Source organism: Schistocerca americana, chromosome 3, assembly GCF_021461395.2.
Source record: "Schistocerca americana isolate TAMUIC-IGC-003095 chromosome 3, iqSchAmer2.1, whole genome shotgun sequence".
In the NCBI taxonomy this organism is placed as follows: Eukaryota; Metazoa; Arthropoda; class Insecta; order Orthoptera; family Acrididae; genus Schistocerca; species Schistocerca americana.
Genome location: NC_060121.1, coordinates 414,883,261 through 414,909,684, shown reverse-complemented (window position 1 = coordinate 414,909,684; position 26,424 = coordinate 414,883,261). Strand labels below are relative to the sequence as shown.

The following is a 26,424-nucleotide window of genomic DNA, read 5'->3' as shown; positions in this document are numbered from 1 at the left end:
TGGGGCATAGCAGGCGGCTAAAGACTTCCCAGGCGGCCGCACGTAAGGCCTCCCCGGTTTGTCTGACAAACAGTTTCCAGGTGCTGTCTGTGGCCGACACTGTCACTGAGCCACATGCTGCACCTGTCCTGTTTCAGAGGAAAGCTCTCAGCCTGCAAGATCCGGACAATCGCAGAGGGTGGGATTATTGATAGTTGGGAGCTCCAACGTTAGGCGCGTTATGGGACCCTTTAGGGAAATAGCTGCCAAGAAGGAAAAGAAAACCAATGTGCACTCCACGTGCATGTCGGGTGGAGTCATTCCAGATGTGCAGCCAACTGCAGGTGATCGCTCACGTCGGCACCAATGATGTGTGTCACTTTGGATCAGAAGAGATTCTCTCTGGCTTCGAGCGGCTAACAGAAGTGGTAAAGGCTGGCAGTCTTGCTTGCACTCGGACGGTTCTACGACCGTATAGGCTGCAGATTCTTCGACTTGCGCCAAAGGGTGGTTGGGTTTCGGGTAGGAGGGGCTGTATGGCGTGGACTGAGTGGTTTTTTAGGTTAGAGGGTCTCGGGAAAACACAAGAAGGGCCTCAGTCAAGAGTGCAGGCCGAACACAGAAAGAACGTAAATACAGGAACCATCGGCATGACAGTTGTAAATTGTCGTAACTAATAGAAAGCACTGATGCTCAAATCATCATAGGCACTGAGAGCTGGCTAAAGCCGGAGATAAGCTCAGCCGAAATTTTTGCGAAGAACCTAATGGCGTTCCGAAAGGATAGGCTAAACACGGTTGGCGGTGGCGTGTTTGTTGCTGTTAGAAGTAGTTTATCTTGTCGCGAAATTGAAGTAGATTGTTCCTATGAGTTAGTATGGGCAGAGGTCATTGTTGGCAACCAGAAAAAATAATAATTGGTTCCTTTTACCGACCTCCCAATTCAGATGATACAGTTGCTGAAAGATTCAATTTGATTTCAAACACGTACACGACTCATACGATTACAGTTGGTGGTGATTTTAATTTACACTCGATATGTTGGCGAAAATACATGTTTAATTCCGGAGGTATGAATAAAGCAGCATCCGAAATTGTGATAAACGCATTCTCTGAAAATTATTTCGAGCAGTTAGTTCATGGGCGCACGCGAATAGTAAAGGCTTGTGAAAACACATTTGACCTCATAGCGACAAATAATCCTGAGTTAATCACGAGCGTCAGAACGGATACAGGGATTAGTGAACACAGGATTGTCGTAGCAAGAATGAATATTGTAACCCCGCCCCCAAAAAAAATACTAAAAAAAACAAAAATATACCTATTCAAAAAAGCAGATAAAAATTCACTTGACGCCTTCTTGAGAGATAATCTCCACTACTTCCAACTAAATAAGTGTAGACCAGATGTGGCTTGAATTCAGGCAAATAGTATCGGCAGCAATTGAGAGTTTTATACCAAATAAATTATCCCCCTTGGTACACTAAACGGGTCAGAACACTGTTGTAGAAACAACGAAACAAACATGCCAAATCTGAACAGACACAAAATCCCCACGATTGGCGATCTTTTACAGAAGTTCGAAATTTAGCGCGGACTTCAATGCAAGATCCTTATAACAGTTTCCACAACGAAAATTTGTCTCGAAACCTGGCAGAAAATCCAAAGAGGTTCTGGTCGTATGTGAAGTATGTCAGCGGCAAGAAACAAACTCTGCGCGATAGCAACTGAGATACTAGCGAAGACAGTGCTGCCAAAAAAGAGGTACTAAACACAGTCTTACGAAATGCCCTCACAAAAGAAGACGAAGTAAATAAATATTCCAGAATTCGAATCAAGAACAGCTGCCAACATGAGTAATGTAGAAGTAAATATCTTCGGGCCGGACGCTGTGGCCTATCGCGCTGCTGTTACGGTCGCAGGTTCGAATCCTGACTCGGGCATGGCTGTGTGTGATGTCCTTAGGTTAGTTAGGTTTAAGTAGTTCTAAGTCTAGGGGACTGATGACCTCAGATGTTAAGTCCCATAGTGCTTAGAGCCATTGGAACAATTTTTGAAATATCTTCGGAGTTGTGAAGCAATTTAAATCACTTAATAAAAGCAAGTTTTCTGGTCGAGACTGTATACCAGTTAGGTTCCTTTCAGAGTATGCTGATGCATTAGCTCCATACTTGACAATCATATACAACGAAGGACCCTACCTAAAGACTGGAAAGCTGCACAGGTCACACCAATATTCAAGAAGGGTAGTAGGAGTAATCCACTTAATTACAGGTCGATATCATTAACGTCGATATGCAGCAGGGTTTTGGACCACATATTGTGTTCGAACTTTACGAATTACCTCGAAGAAAACGGTCTATTGACACACAGTCAACATGGATTTAGAAAACCTCGTTCTTGTGAAACAAAACTAGCTCTTTATTCGCATGAAGTGTTGGGTGCTATTGACAAGGAATTTCAGCTCGATTCCATATTTCTGGATTTCCAGAAGGCTTTTGACACTGTACCACACAAGCGGCTTGTAGTGAAATTGCGTGCTTATGGAATCTCGTCTCAGTTATGTGACTGGATTTGTGATTTCCAGTCAGAAAGGTCACCGTTCATAGTAATTGACGGAAAGTCATCGAGTAAAACAAAAGTGATTTCAAGCATCCCCCAGGGTAGTGTTAATGGCCCTTTGACGTACCTTATCTATATAAACTATATGGGAGACAATCCGAGCAGCCGTCTTATGTTGTTTGCAGGTGACGCTGCAGGATTCGAACCTGCGACCGTAGCAGTCGCGCGGTTCCGGACTGAAGCGCCTAGAACCACTCGGCAACCGCGGCTGGCCCACAGTTAGGGCTGGGAAGCTTTCCCCACTTGTGTAAATTGTGTGCACATAGTCCATGTCCTGTTCGGATTCTGTTTAGGCTTTTTCATAGCTGTCGTGGAAGTTCAAAGCCCTTAGGTTTCTCTGATGGACGGATAAGTTCACAGTTGTCAGGGGAGGCACTACCACTCCAGCTCTCGTGCCATTTAGTACCCATGTTGAAGTTGGCAGCTGACAGTTGTTGGGCCAGCCTTAAAGGGGGATTTCTGGAGCGGAGTCGTATTCTTCCCAAAGTTGGGACAACTTCGTGGATAGGAAGTAGGGAGTTATTCATTATTTTTGTGTATTCCTTCATCAGAGCTTCCTGTCTTCTCAGGGAGGGTGGAGATATATGACTAAGTGTTGGAAGCCAATATAGTGGGGTAGTCTTTATGCATCCAGTTATGGTTCTCATAGCAGCGTTGAGCTGGGTATTCACCTTGTTTACATGCTTGCCGGTTAACCACGCTGGTGCACAGTACTCGGCTGCAGAGTACACTAAGGCAGTGCAGAGGTTCGTAGTGTGTCTGTATTAAATGTTTTTGTAAAGCCAGTATAGGCAGATGATGAGGTATCACCTCGGAACATGTCGCTAAGTAAATAATTCAGTTGTCAAGAATTTTTGTGGCTGGTAGCGGTATTGGGAGAGCTTTTCGTACAAATTTTCAGCTTTCCCCGCTATTCATCAGAGCTTCCTGTCTTCGCAGGGAGGGTGGAGCTGTGACCAAGTGTTGGAAGCCAATATAGTGGGGTAGTCTTTATGCATCCAGTTATGGTTCTCATAGCAGCTTTGATTGGGTGTCCACCTTGTTTACATGCTTGCCGGTTAACCACGCTGGTGCACAGTACTCGGCTGCAGAGTATACTAAGGCAGTGCAGAGGTTCGTAGTGTGTCTGTATTAAATGCTTTTGTAAAGCCAGTATAGGCAGATGATGAGGTATCACCTAGGAACATGTCGCTAAGTAAATAATTCAGTTGTCAAGAATTTTTGTGGCTGGTAGCGGTATTTGGAGAGCTTTTCGTACAAATTTTCAGCTTTCCCCACTGTCCTACTTCAAAGCCCATTAGCAGCTAATGGCTTTATTTGCTTCGGATGACAAGTGAAATGAACACCCGGCAGGTGCGGAGCTTCTCGCAGCTGCGCAACGAGTTCGCGGACGTGGACACGTTCTACCTGGGCTGCGGCGGGCGCGAGGTGGGCGGCTCGCCGCGGCGGTCGCGGTCGCGCGCCAACACGCACGGCGGCGGCGGCGCCAACCAGCTGATGGTGCAGCAGGAGGCGGCGCGGCGCGCGCGCAGCAAGAGCCGGCAGGGCCGCGTGCCGCTGGCGCTGCCCGCCGTGGAGCGCGACGGTAAGGACCGGGAGCGAGACCGCTCCGCCCCCGGACACGCCCAGGGGCGCTGGGGCGCGCCGCCGCCCGCGCTGCTCGACCACGAGCCGCTGCTGCCACCCCCGCAGCAGCCGCCGCCGCCCCCGCCGCGCTGGCGCGCCAACGGCGCTCACGACGACGACAGGGACGCTCCCGTCCAAGGTACCCCAGCCTGAGGCCGCGACCCACGCCACTGCCCTGTAGTCGGCTGCGCTGGTGGACAACTGCTGTACCCCTCGTTCATACACCGGGTGATCAAAAAGTCAGTATAAATTTGAAAACTGAATAAATAACGGAATAATGTAGATAGTGAGGTACAAATTGACACACATGCTTGGAATGACATGGGGTTTTATTAGAACCAAAAAAATAACAAACGTTCAAAAAATGTCCGACAGATGGCGCTTCATCTGATCGGAATAGCAATAATTAGCATAACAAAGTAAGACAAAGCAAAGATGATGTTCTTTACAGGAAATACTCAATATGTCCAATATCATTCCTCAACAATAGCTGTAGTCGAGGAATAATGTTGTGAACAGCACTGTAAAGCATGTCCGGAGTTATGGTGAGGCATTGGCGTCGGATGTTGTCTTTCAGCATCCCTAGAGATGTCGGTCGATCACGATACACTTGCGACTTCAGGTAACCCCAAAGCCAATAATCGCACGGACTGAGGTCCTGGGACCTAGGAGGCCAAGCATGACGAAAGTGGCGGCTGAGCACACGATCATCACCAAACGACGCGCGCAAGAGATCTTTCACGCGTCTAACAATACTTTTTTTGGTTCTAATAAAACCCCATGTCATTTCAAGCATGTGTGTCAATTTTTACCTCTCTATCTACATTATTCCGTGGTTTATTAAGTTTCCAAATTTATACTGACTTTTTGATCACCCGATATTTACACCTCTACATTCCTACTCCTTTCGCGAAAGAATGAGACGTGAAGGATTGTCGGATCCCCTCTCCATAAGCTCGCATTTCTCTAACGCGAGGTATTTGTTTGAGGAAGTATCTTGTACTGGAGGTCAGCTCTCGAGATTTTGAGACTAAGCCTCTCTGAATTTCACAACATCTTTCTTATGCTTAGGTAGCTGGAGTAGCGACATGCACGCATACAGATGGCAGCAGTAGCGCGTAGACAAGAAAGCAGTGCATTGGCGGAGCTGTCATTTGTACTCAGATGATTCGTGTGAAATATTTTTCCGACGTGATTATGTCCGCACGACGAGAACTAACAAACTCTGAACGGGAAATAGAAGATTGAGCTAGATTCATGGCACATTCCATTTCGTAAATCGTTACGGAATTCAATATTCCGAGATCCACAATGTCAAGAGTGTGGCGAGAATACCAAATTTCAGCCAATACCTCTCAGACAGCGACCGAGAGCCGAATTCAGTTTGCAAGAGCTGATGGTATGATCCCACGAAGCCATGGACCCAAGATGTCAACAAGGTACTGTGCAAGCTGGTGGTGGCTCCATAATGGTGTTAGTTGCGATTGCGTGGAACGTACTGGATACTACATATCTATATATATACTCCGCTAGCCACCAAGCGGTGTATGGCAGATGCAATACCAGTACGAAAAACTGGCTTCATCCAACTTCCAGTTGTACATCCAAAATCGTGTCGATATCCTAGGGCACCCGAAATATCTGTACGTTCTCATTAGTTCTCATATTTTCAATTTATTTCTCTCCTCAAGTCGCATAATTATCAATGCTTGCTACAGATAAGACGAATAGCGAGTAGCCAATTCACTGTCACCTAATCAAAATAACTATTATATTATCCAGTCATATCTCGACTAAATACCTGTGTGGTGTGGAGATTGGGAATTGTTGCTTAATGCAGAAAAAAATAAAATTGTACACTTCATGATATTCAGAAATGTAGTAGTCTTTGACTACATGATTAATAAGTCGCAACTGGAATCTACCATACCACGTAAAAACCTGTAATAACACTAAGCGGGGACTGAGTATGGGATAATCATGACCCGTCCATGAGTGCAGCAAACAGAAGTCTTTCATTGATTGTTGGGGTAGTGCAAACTTCACTTTTTACAAGAGAAACCACTTACAAAATGCTTGCACGGCGTAAGTTGGAATATTTCTGCAGTGTGTGGAATGCATAAGAGATTGGTTTAACAATAAACCTAGAGCATACCCATAGAAGAGCAACGTTAATCATCAGAGGCCCGTTTGATTAGCAAGAAAGTGTAAGAGAAATATAGAAATTCTAACTGACTCATAGTCTAAGAAAGAAACCTAATATCTTCAGAAAATTTGCTTAGAAAACTGAGGAGCAATATGGTGCAGTGATATTGTGTGGCCTGCTACAAACACTTTTCATACTGATCGTAAAGATTAAATGAGCCTAACATCAGCTTGCCCAGAAACTATAAGGAATCATTCTTCGCACACTAGTCGAAGCGAGAAGAAACGTTAATTCGTAGAAAGATAGTATCTTTTACCTGGGGCATAATTGCAATTCGAAAACTACACATGTAAATGCGGAATCCGTCAAGTGTTGTCAGCTAGCGTGTTGGATTCATTAGGCTTCCCTTAGAGTCAGTGCGAATAGTTCGGTTTTAGAACACACAAAAACAGCAAAATATTTGTTGTATTAAGTTTTAGGGAACAAGATACCACTGTTTGTGAGCAGAACGCATTCTGCTACTTTGAGCATTGCTCATAAGTGGGATAATGATAGTGGGGATAATGGAAATGGAATTAACTGTACGTCATGCGTGCACCGGACAAGTAAACATCAGCTCCAGAAATTAGTGACAACGAAGTAACCCGTTGTATAGAAGTAACACTCTGTCAGTATTTGTCGTGGCTGCAAATCGCGAGTTTTGTGTGTTATTTCAGCGAGCCATGAACTCTTTTTTCTACTTTTCCCACTTTAGGCGAGATAGGGCTCCGAGACCCCTTCTGCGTAATAATGTTCTTGGATTTGATCCACTACTCTGATCGTCTTCTCATTAACGCCTTCAGCAATTTGATGGATGAAGGCATATCGGTTGGCTAATAACAGTAAGGAGAAAACTTTTAGCCTGTTGAAAAACGCAAACTAGTGGCTTTTTATGGTTCCATGAAATTTTCGTTACATTTCTGATACAGGTCTGCCATGTGAACACACTGCTTGCTGATGGATTTTGCACAAATTTTCATGAGTTTTTTGCAAGGATGTACAACAAACTCCCCCTTACATAAAGAGTTTACTAATAGAACATGTCACTGGAACATTAACAATGTAGTACGTGTCATCTGGTATGAAAGACAGTAGATATCAATTACGTATTAAGTCGAAACTGGAAATGATATCATTCGTGTGACCTGCTTCTCAAGCATATAGACTTAATAAAAATTGTGTTTAACCTTTACCTTATTTGTCGTCGGGAGTGCTGTCTAAAGTTGAAGTTTTCGTTCTTGATCAGGGTGGAGAGAGTGAATTTAAGAAATAACCGTTGTGCTTCCCACCGACTACGGAAAAGTGAATGAAATTGGAAAGCTTTTTCAACACCATTCCGATAAGCAGTTTTGCGGAATATCGCTTTTATCCTACCCTTTAATCCTAATTTTTCAAACAGGCCATTCCAATGCCAACAGTTAGTTGTCCACCAGCGCAACAGTACGCCATATGACAGCGAGTCACTATCAAACCGCATCCCACTTACGACATGTAGAGTTTCTTCCGGCAGTCTGGTACAACAGGTGCCGCATGGCAGCGTGCTACAGCTCGCCAGGGCATGACTAGCTATTCGGAAAGACGTATTTCTCTGGAATTTAGCGACCGAAGTTGTATCATTCACACCAAAGGTGTCAGCACTCCTCGGGACCACCTTCCTGTAAAGCTCCAAATAATACTACTGGAATTGAGACTCTCAGTGAGACTTGGTAAATATTGGCAGTGTGTATTCTAAAGTACGTCTATGTTTAAGAAAATTATTGGAAAGACCAACGTTTGTACAGTATGAGGCTTCACACTGCAATGATGCTCCCGAAACTCATAAAATTTATATATTACATCGTACTTTAGTGTCCTGTCGTCTCCCCCCCCCCCCCCCCCCTCCCCGCCCTCCCTTCCTGCTCACCGGCCTGCTCTCCACCAAGTATCATGAAACACTGATCCCTACCAAGTCTCATGAAACACAGACACGGATTTGATCTGCTTAAAATGCAGTTCATGTATCTTTAACCACAGTAACGAACTACGTTTCCGAAAATAAATACAACTTGCTGTGATTTGAGAGATATTTTAATGAACTCAAAAATGTTTCGCAAGAGAATCTGCAGTCCTGTAGATAAAACGCTGCGTTATTATGCAAATCTAATACACTGAAACGAATCAATTAAATAACAAATTGATTAACAATTATTGTCATGAATGCGCCCCACAATAAATATCCGTGAGGTACTACGTTGGACAAAAACACTGATCCAAAGTAGTTGTGCTGTATATGTGGCTTACCTGCAAAAAAAAATGTTAAACTGTTTTTTAAAGACCCAAAATCGTGATACAGCACGTTGAACGCTAATAAAATTATAAAACATGTTACCCAAAGGAAACTGATTACTCCTCTCTTTCAGTTATGCACACTACAGTCATTGAATAATTCACCCAAACTAAACTTAAGAAATATGTTTAGCTCTGTGATATTTTTCATAAAATGCTAACACGGTGGGAATCGAGTTTACGAGTCGTGCTGACTACCTTTGATCTTCCTCTCCCAACTAAGAACAGTTTCAATCCATGCACGCGTTTATTCGTAGTGTTATGTTCTTTCATGGCACATCAGCCAAAGCCTAGCGTAGAAGGATGAATGGTTAAAAATATGCTCAGTTCAGTTTCTAGGCATGTCTAGAATGGCTACAGTGTAAATACGATCTAGAAAACTTAGAGGAATTTTTGTCCGATTTCATTGAAAGAGCATGGAAAGTGCCTCAACTACGTTAGAAGATGTATAGCCGAACTGTAGTTCCATTTAAGAATGGTAGATGCTTTAAATCGAACAAACTTTTCTTAGCTGCAGACTTCGCTTAGATGCGATGGTGCTGCATAGCCGAACATCCAAGGGCCTTGGTAGAAGAAGTGCAGAACACACTTCAAGCATGGATTTACTTCTTCGCTTAACAGTAGACTGTAGATCGCGCAACGGTGACGATGATCAGCCTTTAAGATGGGGCACTTCACAAAATGGTCGCAGTGACAACTCGCCGTCCGTTGTACTTCACGAGGCGCAGAGAAGACGGCGAGGGCGGCTGCGGCGGCTGCGGTGACGTCAGCAGGTAACCTGTCAGTGGCGCTCATGCTGCCTGGCTGCGGAGCTGCAATTACTCCAGTGAAAAAGGAAACTCATCTCGAAGTAACCTTTCGCTATCTGTCTTTGGCCATCCAGTTTTGTGCAATGAAAAAAGTCTAGAGTTGCTTCCCCCCAATCCCATTTTCTCCTGCTTCCTTCCTTGTGTGCAAAGTGGCCTGCAGAGGTCACTTTGCTCTCTAAAACTGTCTCCTCCCTCGAAATTTCGAAGAGTTGCCACCCTTTTATGGTGGCGGTGTACGAATGTCTTTCGGAATGAGAATATCTTTTGTGCATTATTTTTCGCCACTCTTTCTTATGTTCTATAAATGTACTGTGGACATCCGTTTGACATTATTGGAGATTTGTATTCTACCACTGACTGCTCTCATGTCCTCATTTAAATGTGCATGAATCTGCCTAATATCAGGTCATAGCCCACAGTAATCAAAACTACAATATTTCTGAGACAGATTCATCCGATTTCACAAGACTATATCTTCTACATGTCTAATGATGATGATGGTGATGGTGAGGATGGTAATGATGATACGTTTGGTGTGGGTGGACAACTAGAACCTCTTTAGCGCTCGAACTAAAGTAGTATGAGACGAGTGCATATAAAGAGTGCAAAATTGTGAAAAACCTGATATACAAGGAAAAACTTAAATAATCCGCTAAAAGCATGAGCGTCCACACACACACACACACACACACACACACACACACACACACACACACACACACTGACGAAAATCGCGTACGTTGTCAGACTGAGAACTAGCAGGAAAAAGAAAAATTCGGGGTAGAGAATTAAAATAACACAGCGGGTAGCTATGGTTGGATGATCGCTGGAGTAAAACGGACGTGTCAGCCACTCTGCAACACGATAGCATCTCCAGCATAAAAGCTTAGGCTCGAGTCCAGAGACATACAATTTTGAAATCTTCACCACATACGACTCGTCATCAGCTAAATTAAAGGGAGATCTCCAATTAAATTCGCTCTACCATCTCATCACAATATAAACGGTACAGTCACGTTAATGTAACCACAGCTTATGTTCGTGGTCAACGTACAATAACCACTCAAAGGCGGTAGGCAGCGCTAGCAGTGGAGAGTATATTAAGTTTGTCTTGGGGACTCGAAAGACAGTGCAGTCGTTGTCATGCGGACACGGAGTGGCTTAGTTGACGTCCAGAAAGTCTTGATCATTAGCGTTCGGGCCAAGGATGGAAGCATTTCCAAACATTTATAAGCTGTTCGCGTGGCGCAGGAGTTAAAGTATACCGTGTATGACAAAACGGCGCTATCCAAATCAAGCGGCAGGGGAACTGTGGTGCACCACAGAGTTGAGAGGAGATGTATACGGGTGCAGAGACGCAAAACTGTCGGGCAACGGACCGCCCATATGAACCAAGGGGCTACTAACATTGTCTCCTCAACGACCGCTGAGCGAACGTTGCTACGTATGGGTCTCAGCAGGCACCTGCTTCATGTACCCATGTTGACTGCTGTTCATCGGTAACGAAGGCTGGAACTCGAAAGCCAGTACCACAGCTGGAAGTGCACTCAGTGGTCACAGGTGGCGTTTTCAGATTAATCAGCGTTTATGCGTTTGTACGGCTTGAAATACCCAAGAGCAAACACCCTGCAACTATCGTCGGAAGTGTCCAATCCGGAGGAGGGACCATTGTAGAATGACGAATGTTTTCGTGGCATTCCCTGAGAGACCTTGTCATTCTGGAAACGCACAATGGATCAACACAAGCTTGTTTTTCCTCGGCACGGTGGCATCTACCAGCAGGACAATGCAACATATCACAGCGCGAAATTATACACTACTGGCCATTAAAATTGCTTTACCACGAAGATGACGTGCTACAGACGCGAAATTTAACCGACAGGATGAAGATGATGTGATATGCAAATGATTAGCTTTTCAGAGCATTCACACAAGGCTGGCAACGGTAGCGACACCTACAACGTGCTGACATGAGGAAAGTTTCCAACCGATTTCTCATACTCAAACAGCAGTTGACCGGCGTTGCCTGGTGAAACGTTGTTATGATGCCTCGTGTAAGGAGGAGAAATGCATACCATCACGTTTCCGACTTTGATAAAGGTCGGACTGTAGCCTATCGCAATTGCGGCTTATCGTATCGCGACATTGCTGCTCGCGTTGGTCGAGATCCAATGACTGTCAGTTGAATATGGAATCGGTGGGTTCAGGAGGGTAATAGGAAACGCCTTGCTGGAACCCAACGGTCTCGTATCACTAGCAGTCGAGATGACAGGCATTTTATCCGCATCGCTGTAACGGATCGTGCAACCACGTTTCGATCCCTGAGTCAACAGATGGGGACGTTTGCAAGACAACAACCATCTGCACGAACAGTTCGACGACGTTTGCAGCAGCATGGACAGTGGACGTTACATTTCAGATGTGTTACGAGCCGTGGCTCTACCCTACATTCGATCCCTACGAAACCCAACATTTCAGCAGTATAATGCACGACCGCATGTTGCAGGTCCTGTACGGGCCTTTCTGGATACAGAAAATGTTCGACTGCTGCCCTGGCCAGCAAGTTCTCCAGATCTCTCACCAATTGAAAACGTCTGGTCAATGGTGGCCGAGCAACTGGCTCGTCACAATACGCCAGTCACTAGTCTTGATGAACTGTGGTATCGTGTTGAAGTTGCATGGGCAGCTGTACCTGTACACGACATCCAAGCTCTGTTTGACTCAATGCCTAGGCGTATGAAGGGCGTTATTACGGCCAGAGGTGGTTGTTCTGGGTACTGATTTCTCAGGATCTATGCCCCCAAACTGCGTGAAAATGTAATCACATGTCAGTTCTAGTATAATTTATTTGTCCAATGAATACCCGTTTATCATCTGCATTTCTTGTTGGTGCAGTAATTTTAATGGCCAGTAGTGTATAAGACGGGGTTCGAATAGCACTGGGATGAGTTTACTACACTACACTGCCATCAAACTCCCTGGGAGAAATGCAATCGAGAGTCTGTGGGACGTCGTTGATCGAGCTGTTGGTGCCATGGAGACTGAGCCGAGAAACCTAGCGGAGCTGGCAACTGTACTGGAGTCGTCGCAACTCCAGACCCATGGCGGTATCTTCCAGAACCTGACTGACTCTCTTCCTGCACGACTCGCAGTGGTCTCCGCTGTTTTTGACAGATGTCCACATTGATGTGACTGGACAGTGTAAAATGCAGTCGGTGATTTGCACGCCAAAGAATCCTCACGCCGGAGTGATCTGCATGAGGAACGATGAATAAAGATAGAAACGTAGGGGTAATTTTAACTTATGAATAGAAATCAAAAGTTTACCTGGGTGCTGGTTGTGAGATGTCGGTTGATGTGGTTGTCGGTAGGTTTCCCCCGCATGCAATTAGCTAGTTCTTCCGCTCTCTCGTTCATTACCCGTTGTGCGTCGAGCAGAGACTGCGAGAACACAGGAATAAAAGGCGTTATCCGTTCTGCGTTTCAACAGGTGCAGTTCAGTTGCAGCTGTGCGGCGTGATTTTCCTGTAGTGCACATCGCCGCACCTCCTACAATATAAGGGGCGTTCTGATTTTGCACTGCACCATTGGCTTCCAAGATCGCCCTGTCTCGCAGTATGTGTTTTCTGTTGTGGAGTTTTGTGAAAGGCTCCGTCTTTGCGCCTCCTCTTCCAACAACTTCTGGAGAACTGTGACGCAGCATAGTAACAGCAGTGACTCTAGATGTGCTCTCAACACTACGGGGAGAGCTTTATTATCTTATGGAAGTTTGTCTTGCGTGCGGTGGATGGTACCTGGAATCTTTGTAATAAGCTAAATGAAAAAGTTTATACATAACGTTATTCTGAAAATAATCCAAAATTCTGTGCGCCTACATTAAAAGATATACCCTTGTAAAATTGGATTGTTGTCTTGAAAATGGGAGTTTTTTATTCCTTTGCGTAAGTTAAAATCAACACCATTTTTCTGTCTTAATTCATGTAAAAGACGTAGTCTTATGAAACTGAACGACTTTGATAGGCCTTGTTCTTTGCAACGGGGAAAATGTGAGCAATGGAAGCGTTTCAGGACAAGCAGTGCATCTGCTCCCCCCACCTCCCTCACCCTAGGTACCCATAAATTACCTATATGGTAAAATCTAAAATTTCGAAAACTGTTATTTCTTCAGTTAAACAAAATAAAATTCACAAATTCCCATACGTCACTTGCGATGGAGTTTTTATATTTCAGTCTCACACCACAATACGTTTTTATCTAGAGCTAATCAACTTTAATATATTCTGCAATCATTGTGCGTCAGTTGCTATTTCAATTATGCTTGCCATGTTGTTGTTTTTGCTTTGTTGTTGTGGGCTTCAGTCCTACTACCGATCTGCTGCAGCTCTCCACGCGCGACTGTGCACTGTCCTGTGTAAGCCTCTTCATCTCTCTATGATATCTGCAGCCTACACCTGCTTACAGTAGCCAAGCCTTGGTCTCCCTTTACAATATCCACCCCCCCCCCCCCGTCCTCACTTTTCCACTATCAAACTGCCGATTCCTTAGGACATGTCCTATCAACCGATACCGTCGTTTCGTCAAGTTGTACCATAAATTCCTTGCCCCCTCAGTTCGATTTAGTACTTCATTATTAATTATTAGTTATATGGGCTACTCATCTAATCTTCAGCATTCTTCTTAGGCACCAAATTTCATAGACACAATTTTCTTCTTGTCTAAACTGATTATCGTCAACGTTTAACTTCAATACAAGCCTTTAATCCAGACAAATGCAATCTTAAAACAATTATTAATATTTAAATCTATATTCCACGTTAAGAAATTCCACCTTTCCGGAAACGCTTTTCTTGCTATTGCCAGTGTACATTTCATAAACATCAACTAGTATAATGTCTGAATTTAGCTGCTTATGAGGTCGTTTTCAAAGCTGTCCACATTCTCGGAAAACTATTTTAACCTCTACAGCGGTTAAATCTACCGACCAAACGACCGATGTCTTCAGCACCCTTTTTTCTTAGTTCCAGATTGACCCTACATTTTCTGTCCCAGTTTCATTTATTTTCAGAATCAAGAACTGCCCTCCTCTAACTTAAGCCAGTACAAAATAACTAACCCAACGTAGATTAGGCCAGCCATGAATCTTCATACTTTCTCTTACCGTATTGTGAGTCTTGGAGCTCAAGACTGCTGATGGACCGACCTGCAGCGTACCATAGTTACCGCATAAAGCGGGAATCTGAAACCAACTCTTGGATAAAGGCCACTTATAGACTTATCCATGCTACACGGCATCCCTATGTAGGCACCCGTGTCGCTCCTGCAAATTTTTAATATAATATTTATCCCTATCATTAGGACATGTCTTCCTATCTCTTGAAGCCTAGCAAAGTAGTTCGTTGGATTTTCGTCCAACCGTTCACTTTACAACACTCCCTACCCATAAAATCTACTTCGTTTTCATTACGGTGATAATTACGTCTAGACTATTTCCTAAACCATTTATTTAAAATGAAACATTTCAGAATGTAACTCGTTGAACGCATTGAACTGCGATTCATGGCCCTTGGTTAAATGAATAACCACAGCGGAAGGAAGCTAACTATGTGTCAATCAGTTCATTGCTGTAATCGGCTGTCCTAGTGTGTTTGAAAACATCCATCCCAATCTTCTACGGAATCTTTTCATTTAGGCACCTAACAAAAACCTGATCCTTTCAAATAACAATATTTGTGTATAACTGAAGTAGAATGTACTGGAAAACCCACGCCTTTGTCAACCTTTAGGCAGCAATGTTTGAAGGGAGTGGTGTATAGAAATGTCAACTCTCCGTCTCCAGGCAAGCATGTGCCCTTCTGAATTATTTTGGATAAGTAAGGCCTCGGTATAAAAGCTATGAAACAACTCGACACAAAGGTAAGTAAAACTTCTTAAAAATTAGTTACTCTCTCCTGTTTCACCGCTATAAGCACACTAGACATTTAACAACAACCAACATGTCTGTAGTCTATGACAATATTTTCAATTGCCATCTGGCATGGACTTCACTCGTTAGTTGCATTTTATCTTAATTTTTTCTTCAAGATTTATTTTTAATACTTTTCAAGAGTCACATTAGATTAATAACTGGACACGTGTAGATGCATTTAGAGTAATTATATATATATATATATATATATATATATGCTGCATCACTGCTTTCAGTAAACATGTGAATAATCTGGTATTTATCCCAGCGAAAGATGTTCCACAGATTGAAGATACAGGAACTTATATATCCTTCTTTTTCTCCAGAATTAATACGAGGCTCCGGAGCGGACTATTGTTGTATCGAAATTGTTGTATCGAAATTCGTTACTGGCAGAATGAACTTTATTCTTTGCTTGTTTGGAAGACCTTCAGTTGCAAAGGCAAACATCACGGTTCGAGTCCCAGTAGTGTTTTAATCTGTCAAAAAAATCTTTAGATCTGTTTTACAAAGATAAATGTTTCGGGAATTTAGACATTGTGGTTCCATTTCGTACTCTAGTATATTTTATAGCAGTTAACAAAAATTTCAAAGATTTCTTGTCGTGAAATCGAGCACGTATCGTAAATTGTTAAGGGCCTTGCCTAATGTTATTATAATATTAAGGTAAATGACCTTCCAACAACTAGTATGTGTGAACCGTAAGATAGCAGTTGGACTATAGAATTCAAAACTGATATTTGTCCCCCGGTGCATTTTGAAGTTTGGGCTGAATTTCCACCCGACTAGAGCCTCAGTTTATTTCTATTATTTCTCATATACATTAGAAAACTTCGTGACACAACTTTTCAAGATTAATAAAGACGACGTAAATGCTGTATTCACTGTCCCTTCGCAGCAACAGGGGCGTATTAACCCAACATGTTGTGACCGTTCCTCCATGAACTGCAAACACTTTATTGATTTTGAGTTATTGTAGTCCATTAGAATAATCTTATTTAACATTCTCTTCGGTAGTTCAATTTTGCATGCTATTGTCGCAGTTTCATCTAGCGTTTTACAGAGCAAGCGAGAGTAGTCATATGGTTGTAATTATGACGTCGAAGAGGAAATGTATGTACCTCGTCCAGTTGCTCATGAGAGGCGTCAACAACCGTATAGACAAGATGCCGTGGCGCGTTGGAATTAAACCAATATTCTAGAGCGGCCGCAAGATACAAGATCTATTGGGGCCCACAAAGGATTCCGTAGATGCTGTTCACACTGTAAGCACCTATGAACCTCGGCGTGAACTCAGTGAAGATTATTTGAAAGAAACGTGAGACCGATTCGCTTGAACGCTACGTGCGTATGGGGCAACACAACAAATCACTGTAGCTATACACCACCTGCGATGCGATGCGTTCTACAGAAGCCCCTTTACTTTCTCTGACAGCAAGGTTTGCAGTAGCGTAAATTAGGGAAGCTACTGAAATATTTAACACGCCAACAGCATGAACAGGGAGGATGACTACAACTTACCGAGGGCTGGCTGCCAGCAACCTCTCTTCTACGGGCAGCGTATTTTCATCATTCAGCAACTCTACATGACCAGCGTTCAACAGTTTAAACAAGCGCTCACAAGAGAAGAGTCGCATGGCATTGTTTTAATTGATATTTTATCCCCTTCGCCCAATATGGGCGGGTGATGGCCTGTCAGCGGTACAACATTCTGCTCTTCAGCCAAGAGCTTCTAAAAAGATAAAGGTCGTTGAGTAGGAACTGTGAAGATGAGGGTAGATGTTGGGGTAGGCAGTGGGAGGACAGGAGGTGGCTATGAGTCTGGTATATGGTCAGGCCGTGGAATCAAGAGAAGAAAGGATAGGGTGTGATGGGGAGGAAATAGGAGAGGAGATGGATGAGGTAGAACAGGTAAATACCTGGTCGGAATTCATTGTCTGGAAGGTGGAATCAGTTGAAGTCGCTCTAGTATAAGATGCGGAGTGTGTGTAGGAGCTGGGACGGTGGAACGTGTAAAGATGTGGTAGCACACCACGGTTGGTGATAGGATGGGAAACAATTCGAATCTACGAGGGTCACTCCAAAAGAAATGCACACTATTTTTTTAAATCCATCTTTTATTCTACATGTTTGAAAGTTTTACAGTGTGTACGTCCTTTAGGAACAATATTTTCATTTCTCCACATAATTTCGATCCCTCTCAACTGCCTTAGGCCACCTTGGAACCAGCGCCTGTATACCCGCACGGTAAAATCCTGGACCAACCTGTTGGAGCCACTGTTTGGCTGCGTGCACAAGGGAGTCATCATCTTTAAACCTTGTTCCACGAAGAGAGTCTTTCAGTTTCCCAAAGAGATGATAGTCACGTGGAGCCAGATCAAGACTGTAAGGCAGGTGTTTCAGTATTGTCCATCCGAGTTTTGTGATCGCTTCCATGGTTTTTTGACTGACATGTGGCCGCGCATTGTCGTGCAACAGCAAAACATCCTGCTTTTGCCGATGTGGTCGAACACGACTCGGTCGAGCTTGAAGTTTCTTCAGTGTCGTCACATATGCATCAGAATTTTTGGTGGTTCCACTTGGCATGATGTCCACAAGGAAGAGTCCTTCGGAATCGAAAAACACCGTGGTCATAACTTTTCCAGCAGAAGGTGTGGTTTTGAATTTCTTGGGTGAATTTACATGATGCCACTCCATTGACTGCCTCTTCGTCTCTGGTGAAAAATGATGGAGCCATCTTTAATCACCTGACACAATTCTTCCAAGAAAGTCATCTCCACCATTCTTTTACTGTTCCAAAAATTCGCTGCATACTATTTTTCTTGTTTCTTTGTAAGCCACTGCCAACATCCTGGGAACCCACCTGGCACAAACCTTTTTAACGCCAACACTTTCAGTATTCTGCAAACACTTCCTTCCCCTACCCCAACGTAGCGTGACAATTCGTTCACTGTGATGCGTCTGTCAGCAGTCACCAATTCGTTAACTCTCTGCACATTGTCTGGAGTGTGTGCAGTACGAGGCCTGCCGCTGCGAGGACAGTCCTTAATATCGCCGTGCCCGCTTTCATCACGTAACCTGCTTACCCACCGGCTAACTGTACTGCGATCGACAGCAGCATTTTCATACACCTTTTTCAACCTCTTGTGGATGTTTCCCACTGTCTCGTTTTCACAGCACAGGAATTCTATGACAGCACGTTGCTTCTAACGAACGTCAAGTGTAGCAGCCATCCTGAAGACATGCTGTGACGGCGCCACTCACGGGAACAGGTTGAACTAAGTTTGAAAAAGAGTGGGAAGGATGTATCTACACACTGTAAAACTTTCACACATGCAGAATGAAAATTGTATTTTTACAAAAATAGTGTGCATTTCTTTTGGAGTGACTCTCGTAGTTTGTGGATAGTACAAATGTGGGTAAGGAGCGGTCGGACATTGTTCAGAAGATAGAGGCTCCATGTGGGGGAAAGGAAGCGCATGCGAAAATCGAGGCGGAGTACATGGCGTTCAAGGATTTTAACTGGGTTATAGAACATTGGTGGGGCAGATATCCATGGCACATCTGCATAGAAGAGAATGCGTCGGAGCAAGTAGTTTGGTATCGATGCCCCGCTGCAGGAAAACACTAGTCCAGGGTATAAGTGCCCGATACACTATCGCCTGCCTGCAGAGTAGCACAGGAAGAGCCCGACCAACAGCCACCGCTTTATAGGAATCTTCAGTTCGAAATATCCAATGGGATCACAGAATGTGAGATTGGTAGTCATCTAATTACCGAAATAGGACGGTATATAGGGGAGACAAACGCAGCAGTTAGTCGCCGTTAGAAGACTGCTCCAAAGACAGTCAAAACGTCTGTGGTACAGTGCAGTGTTTTATAATGGCGTCGCCTACCACTAGAAAATGATTTGATTCATAGAGGAACAATTGGTTGTAGATGTGAAATCGTCATTACTGACTGTTCAGTTGACACTGATTGCTCGGTACCCTGCCGACACGATTTTCAGTTACACGTTACTCCCACTAATGTGAAGAAAGACAAAATGCTTTATTCTGCACTGTTAGTTTCAAACATGGTCCATTTTCAAGTATATCCACAGCAACAGATGTATACTGACTGGAAGACATCGAAACAGTTCAGAGGAAGGCAACTCTTTTTGTATTCTGTCGAAACTGGAATAGTGTGTCATAGACATGACACGCCAGTTGTCTTGGCAATCATTAAAAAGAAGTGTTTTTCGTTGCGATAGATCTTTTCACGAAATTTCAATCATCGAATTTCTCCTTCGAATGCCAAAATAGTTTGTTGACACCCACTTGCTTACGGAGAAATGATCATCGTAATAAAATAAGAGAAATATGGATGTAGATATAGATACATCTCCATGCTATGCGTTTTTGTGAATGACATCGATGTCCACATCTGTTGCTGTAGATGCACATGAAAATGGACCGTGTAGAAAACCAGTAGTGTGGAATAAAGTATTTTAAGATACGGCCTGGTAGAATAAAGCCTTTCCTCAAATATATCGATGCTGTGATGACCACCGAGAAGAAAAAAGAATCTCTCTAATGTTCTTGTAATGTTTACATGATCATACAGTTTTACAGAGTGGCCTATTGAACATGAGTGTGACACAGTGGTTAGACGACTGCACTACTCACATTAGCCACCAGAGGAGGTGGCGCAGTGGTGAGACAACGGATCCGTTATGGAGGTGATCTCTAATTCACACACGGACATACATGTTCACGTTTTCTGTGATTTCTCTAACTAAGGCGAATGCCGTTATACGAGGGTTGAAACTTAAATAGTGGCAACTATTTATTCACAACCGATACAAACGAGTTACATGTTTTCACCTGTTTCTGTCCTTCAAAGCAGTCACCAGCGTTGTGTAGAACCCTTTGCCAGCGATGTGGAAGGCGTAGTATACCGTTAGCGGAGCCTGTTCTGTTGATGGTGCGAATGGAGCGGTCTAAAGTTATGGTGATTCTCGTGTACGCCTGTGATAGTGCTATCCTAACGCATTACGTTCCTCCACGGCAGACCGTCAAAGCACGGTATTACTGTTCGTTTTTTGGAGCATCACCTGCGACCAACTTTGCGAAAGAAGCGGCGACACTTTCGGCGCAACCGACCCATCATTTTGCACGACAATGTGCGGGCGCATATAGCGCCAATTGTGGCAGCTCTGTTCGGTCGATGGGACTGGGAAGTACTGTACTCCCACCATACTCCGCGGACTTAAGTCCTTGTGACTTTGATTTGTTTCCGAAGATGAAGGAACCACTTTATGGCATTCGCTTCAGAACTGTTCCAGAGGTTCGACCGGCAGTAGACTGCTCCATCAACAGAACAGGTTCTGCTAACGGTATACTACGCTTTCCACATCGCTGGCCACGGGTTCTACACAACGCTGGTGACTACTTTGAAGGACAGTAACATGTGCAAACATGTATCTATTTTGTGTCGATTGTGAATAAATAGTTGCCACTATTTAAGTTCCAACTCTGGTAGTTAGCCCATTTCCTCGCTCATACTTCCAGAACTCGAAGTTGTGCACCATCTCTAACGACCATGTCGTTGACAAGACGTTAAACACTACCTTTCCCTTTTGCACATTAACCATTACGAAGCGAGAAAAAGAACCCTCGCGGTGCAGAAAGTGTGGAGAGCAATTTTAGAGAAAATTTTCGAAGGCCACTTGACTTAATACCTCGCAAAAATCACACTGGACTCGCATTCGGGAGGACGACGGCTCAATCCCGTCTCCGGCCATCCTGATTTAGGTTTTCCGTGGTTTCAGTAAATCGGTACAGGCAATTGCCGGGATGATTGCTTTGAAAGGGCACGGCCGGTTTCCTTCCCCATCCTTCCCTCACCCGAGCTTGCGCTCCGTCTCTAATGACCTCGTTGTCGACGGGACGTTAAACACTAATCTCCTCCACCTCCTCGCAAAAATCAGCGATATACTAGGGTCACTCCAAAAGAAATGCACACTATTCTTGTAAAAATACAGTTTTCATTCAGCATGTGTGAAAGTTTTACAGTGTGTAGACACGTCCTTCCAGCTTGTTTTCAAACTTCGTTCAACCTGTTCCCGTGAGTGGCGCCGTCACAGCATGTCTTCAAGATGGCTGCTACACTTGACGTTCGTCAGAAGCAACGTGCTGTCATAGAATTCCTGTGCTGTGAAAACGAGACAGTGGGAAATACCCACATCCAATCCAGTTCACCCAAGGAAAAAAAATTCAAAACCACACCTTCTGCTCGAAAAATTATAGCTGCGGTGTTTTTCGATTCCGAAGGACTCTTGCTTGTGGACATCGTACCAAGTGGAACCACCATAAATTCTGATGCATATATGATGACACTGAAGGAACTTCAAGCTCGACTGAGTCATGTTCGACCACATAGGCAAAAGCAGGATGTTTTGCTGTTGCACGACAATGTACGGCCACATGTCAGTCAAAAAACCATGGAAGTGATCACAAAACTTGGATGGACAACGCTGAAACACCTGTCTTACAGTCCTGGCCTGGCTCCACGTGACTATCATCTCTTTGGGAAACTGAAAGACTCTCTTCGTGGAACAAGGTTTGAAGATGATGACTTCCTTGTGCACGCTGCCAACAGGTTGGTCCAGAATTTTACAGTGCAGGTATACAGGAGCGGGTTCCAAGATGGAGTAAAGCAATTGAGAGGGATAGAAATTATGAGGAGAAATGAAAATATTGTTCCTAAAGGATATATCTACACACTGTAAAACTTTAAAACATGTAGAATAAAAGATGGATTTTAAAAAAATAGTGTGCATATCTTTTGGAGTGACCCTCGTATTATACAGAGTGTTACAAAAAGCTATGGCCAAACTTTCAGGAAACATTCCTCACACGGAAAGAGAGAAAATATGTTATGTGGACATGTGTCCGGAAACAGCTACTTTCCATGTTAGAGCTCATTTTATTACTTCTCTTCAAATCACATTAATCATGGAATGGAAACACACAGCAACAGAACGTACCAGCATGACTTCAAACACTTTGTTACAGGAAACGTTCAAAATGTCCTCCGTTAGCGAGGATACATGCATCCACCCTCCGTCGCATGGAATCCCTGATGCGCTGATGCAGCCCTGGAGAATGGCGTATTGCATCACAGCCGTCCACAATACGAGCACGAAGAGTCTCTACATTTGGTACCGGGGTTGCGTAGACAAGAGCTTTCAAATGCCCTCATAAATGAAAGTCAAGAGGGTTGAGGTCAGGAGAGCGTGGAGCCCATGGAATTGGTCCGCCTCTACCAATCCATCGGTCACCGAATCTGTTGTTGAGAAGCGTACGAACACTTCGACTGAAATGTGCAGGAGCTCCATCGTGCATGAACCACATGTTGTGTCGTACTTGTAAAGGCACATGTTCTAACAGCACAGGTAGAGTATCCCGTATGAAATCATGATAAAGTGCTCCATTGAGCGTAGGTGGAAGAACATGGGGCCCAATCAAGACATCACCAACAATGCCTGCCCAAACGTTCACAGAAAATCTCTGTTGATGACGTGATTGCACAATTGAGTGCGGATTCTCGTCAGCACACACATGTTGATTGTGAAAATTTACAATTTGATCACGTTGGAATGAAGCCTCATCCGTAAAGAGAACATTTGCAATGAAATGAGGATTGACACATTCTTGGATGAACCATTCGCAGAAGTGTACCCGTGGAGGCCAATCAGCTGCTGATAATGCCTGTACACGCTGTACATGGTACGGAAACAACTGGTTCTCCCGTAGCACTCTCCATACAGTGACGTGGTCAACGTTACCTTGTACAGCAGCAACTTCTCTGACGCTGACATTAGGGTTATCGTCAACTGCACGAAGAATTGCCTCGTCCATTGCAGGTGTCCTCGTCGTTCTAGGTCTTCCCCAGTCGCGAGTCATAGGCTGGAATGTTCCGTGCTCCCTGAGAAGCCGATCAATTGCTTCGAACGTCTTCCTGTCGGGACACCTTCGTTCTGGAAATCTGTCTCGATACAAACGTACCGCGCCACGGCTATTGCCCCGTGCTAATCCACATATCAAATGGGGATCTGCCAACTCCACATTTGTAAACATTGCACTGACTACAAAACCACGTTCGTGATTAACACTAACCTGTTGATGCTACGTACTGATGTGCTTGATGCTAGTACTGCAGAGCAATGAGTCGCATGTAAACACAAGCACCGAAGTGAACATTACCTTCCTTCAATTGGGCCAACTGGCGATGAATCGAGGAAGTACAGTACATACTGACGAAACTAAAATGAGCTCTAACATGGAAATTAAGCGTTTCCGGACACATGTCCACATAACATCTTTTGTTTATTTGTGTGTGAGGAATGTTTCCTGAAAGTTTGGCCGTACCTTTTTGTAACACCCTGTAGAACGAGATGGTCATATTCTACACCTAAGTGAGTCCAACTGTGTATGCAAAAGAACTTAAAAGTGATAACATCGCATCGCTGTAGTACACGTCCTCCACGAACACTCTGCGCTTCGCAGGCTCAGCGTTGATGCGAGTAATGCAGCGGTTTCCATGATCCAATAGGGCACGTCTGGCAGAAGACGGTTCTCGCGTCGCCGCCACGCGCGGGGCTCGGTCTGCGCGGTGGCGTGACCGCCTGCCTCCGGAATAGCTGGCGGACATGATGCATACATTAGCGCCGCGATAGCGCCGAAATATATACGGCGCCCATCCGGAAGCACGCCGCTCAAAACCCACTACGTGACACCCCAAGACGGCCCGAGCTGTCGCAAATGCGCCGTATCCTGTTCCTGGCCCTGCGGCAAGAGTTCGCGCAAACCTCTCAGAGTGACTATAAACATGAAAATGTCTCTGTAACGCTTTAGTAAATATCCTGCTAAACGTGTGGCTACGGGGAGGAAAGAGGGAGGCTATATGTAGATCACCCGTACTCTTTAACAGGAGAACACTGACCTCTCGTTCCTAGTCATGAGTCATTTTGACACACAGTAAGAAATCTTCATAGAAAGAGGCACTTTTCCCGTAATGCTTGTCTGTATTATCAAGCGCTGTTATAACTTGAGAAATAATGCTAGTGTCGCAGACTTTCGTTTGAAAGAACGAAAAGCATTTCCTCAATCCCGGCTCTTAACAGACTCTAGATTTCTGCTTACATCACCTTCAATACGTAATCCAACACCATTAATTGCAAAATACAGTCGATCATCTGAAAGGAAACATGTCTCATTAAGAACAGGATACACTGTTCGTTAAAGAAATCAATATCTATAGTACAACACAGTTAGCCCTAATACATACACTCCTGGAAATTGAAATAAGAACACCGTGAATTCATTGTCCCAGGAAGGGGAAACTTTATTGACACATTCCTGGGGTCAGATACATCACATGATCACACTGACAGAACCACAGGCACATAGACACAGGCAACAGAGCATGCACAATGTCGGCACTAGTACAGTGTATATCCACCTTTCGCAGCAATGCAGGCTGCTATTCTCCCATGGAGACGATCGTAGAGATGCTGGATGTAGTCCTGTGGAACGGCTTGCCATGCCATTTCCACCTGGCGCCTCAGTTGGACCAGCGTTCGTGCTGGACGTGCAGACCGCGTGAGACGACGCTTCATCCAGTCCCAAACATGCTCAATGGGGGACAGATCCGGAGATCTTGCTGGCCAGGGTAGTTGACTTACACCTTCTAGAGCACGTTGGGTGGCACGGGATACATGCGGACGTGCATTGTCCTGTTGGAACAGCAAGTTCCCTTGCCGGTCTGGGAATGGTAGAACGATGGGTTCGATGACGGTTTGGATGTACCGTGCACTATTCAGTGTCCCCTCGACGATCACCAGTGGTGTACGGCCAGTGTAGGAGATCGCTCCCCACACCATGATGCCGGGTGTTGGCCCTGTGTGCCTCGGTCGTATGCAGTCCTCATTGTGGCGCTCACCTGCACGGCGCCAAACACGCATACGACCATCATTGGCACCAAGGCAGAAGCGACTCTCATCGCTGAAGACGACACGTCTCCATTCGTCCCTCCATTCACGCCTGTCGCGACACCACTGGAGGCGGGCTGCACGATGTTGGGGCGTGAGCGGAAGGCGGCCTAACGGTGTGCGGGACCGTAGCCCAGCTTCATGGAGACGGTTGCGAATGGTCCTCGCCGATACCCCAAGAGCAACAGTGTCCCTAATTTGCTGGGAAGTGGCGGTGCGGTCCCCTACGACACTGCTTAGGATCCTACGGTCTTGGCGTGCATCCGTGTGCCGCTGCGGTCCGGTCCCAGGTCGACGGGCACGTGCACCTTCCGCCGACCACTGGCGACAACATCGATGTACTGTGGAGACCTCACGCCCCACGTGTTGAGCAATTCGGCGGTACGTCCACCCGGCCTCCCGCATGCCCACTATACGCCCTCGCTCAAAGTCCGTCAACTGCACATACGGTTCACGTCCACGCTGTCGCGGCATGCTACCAGTGTTAAAGACTGCGATGGAGCTCCATATGCCACGTCAAACTGGCTGACACTGACGGCGGCGGTGCACAAATGCTGCGCAGCTAGCGCCATTCGACGGCCAACACCGCGGTTCCTGGTGTGTCCGCTGTGCCGTGCGTGTGATGATTGCTTGTACAGCCCTCTCGCAGTGTCCAGAGCAAGTATGGTGGGTCTGACACACCGGTGTCAATGTGTTCTTTTTTCCATTTCCAGGAGTGTAGATATCTAAATAATACTGGAACATAACGCAAGGAAAATAGCAAGTACGATAATTACTGAAAGTAAATCGAATGTAGGTGATTTAAAGTCATCTTACTGTTTCCGAGTCAAAGGCCTCTTCTTTTAAAAAATACTGACTTAAAAATCTTCATTGCTAGG

General features: G+C 44.8%; 1 protein-coding gene across 1 annotated transcript in view; it reads left to right on the top strand.

Annotated features, from left to right (window-relative positions):
• The window catches only part of LOC124606784 (echinoderm microtubule-associated protein-like CG42247), a 340,411-nt gene that overhangs the window by 135,842 nt on the left and 178,145 nt on the right, over positions 1–26,424 (top strand). Inside the window, exon 4 of the mRNA XM_047138847.1 lies at positions 3,954–4,185. Within this exon, the coding sequence (XP_046994803.1) occupies positions 3,954–4,185 (232 nt within the window). The remainder of the gene's footprint in view (positions 1–3,953; positions 4,186–26,424) is intronic.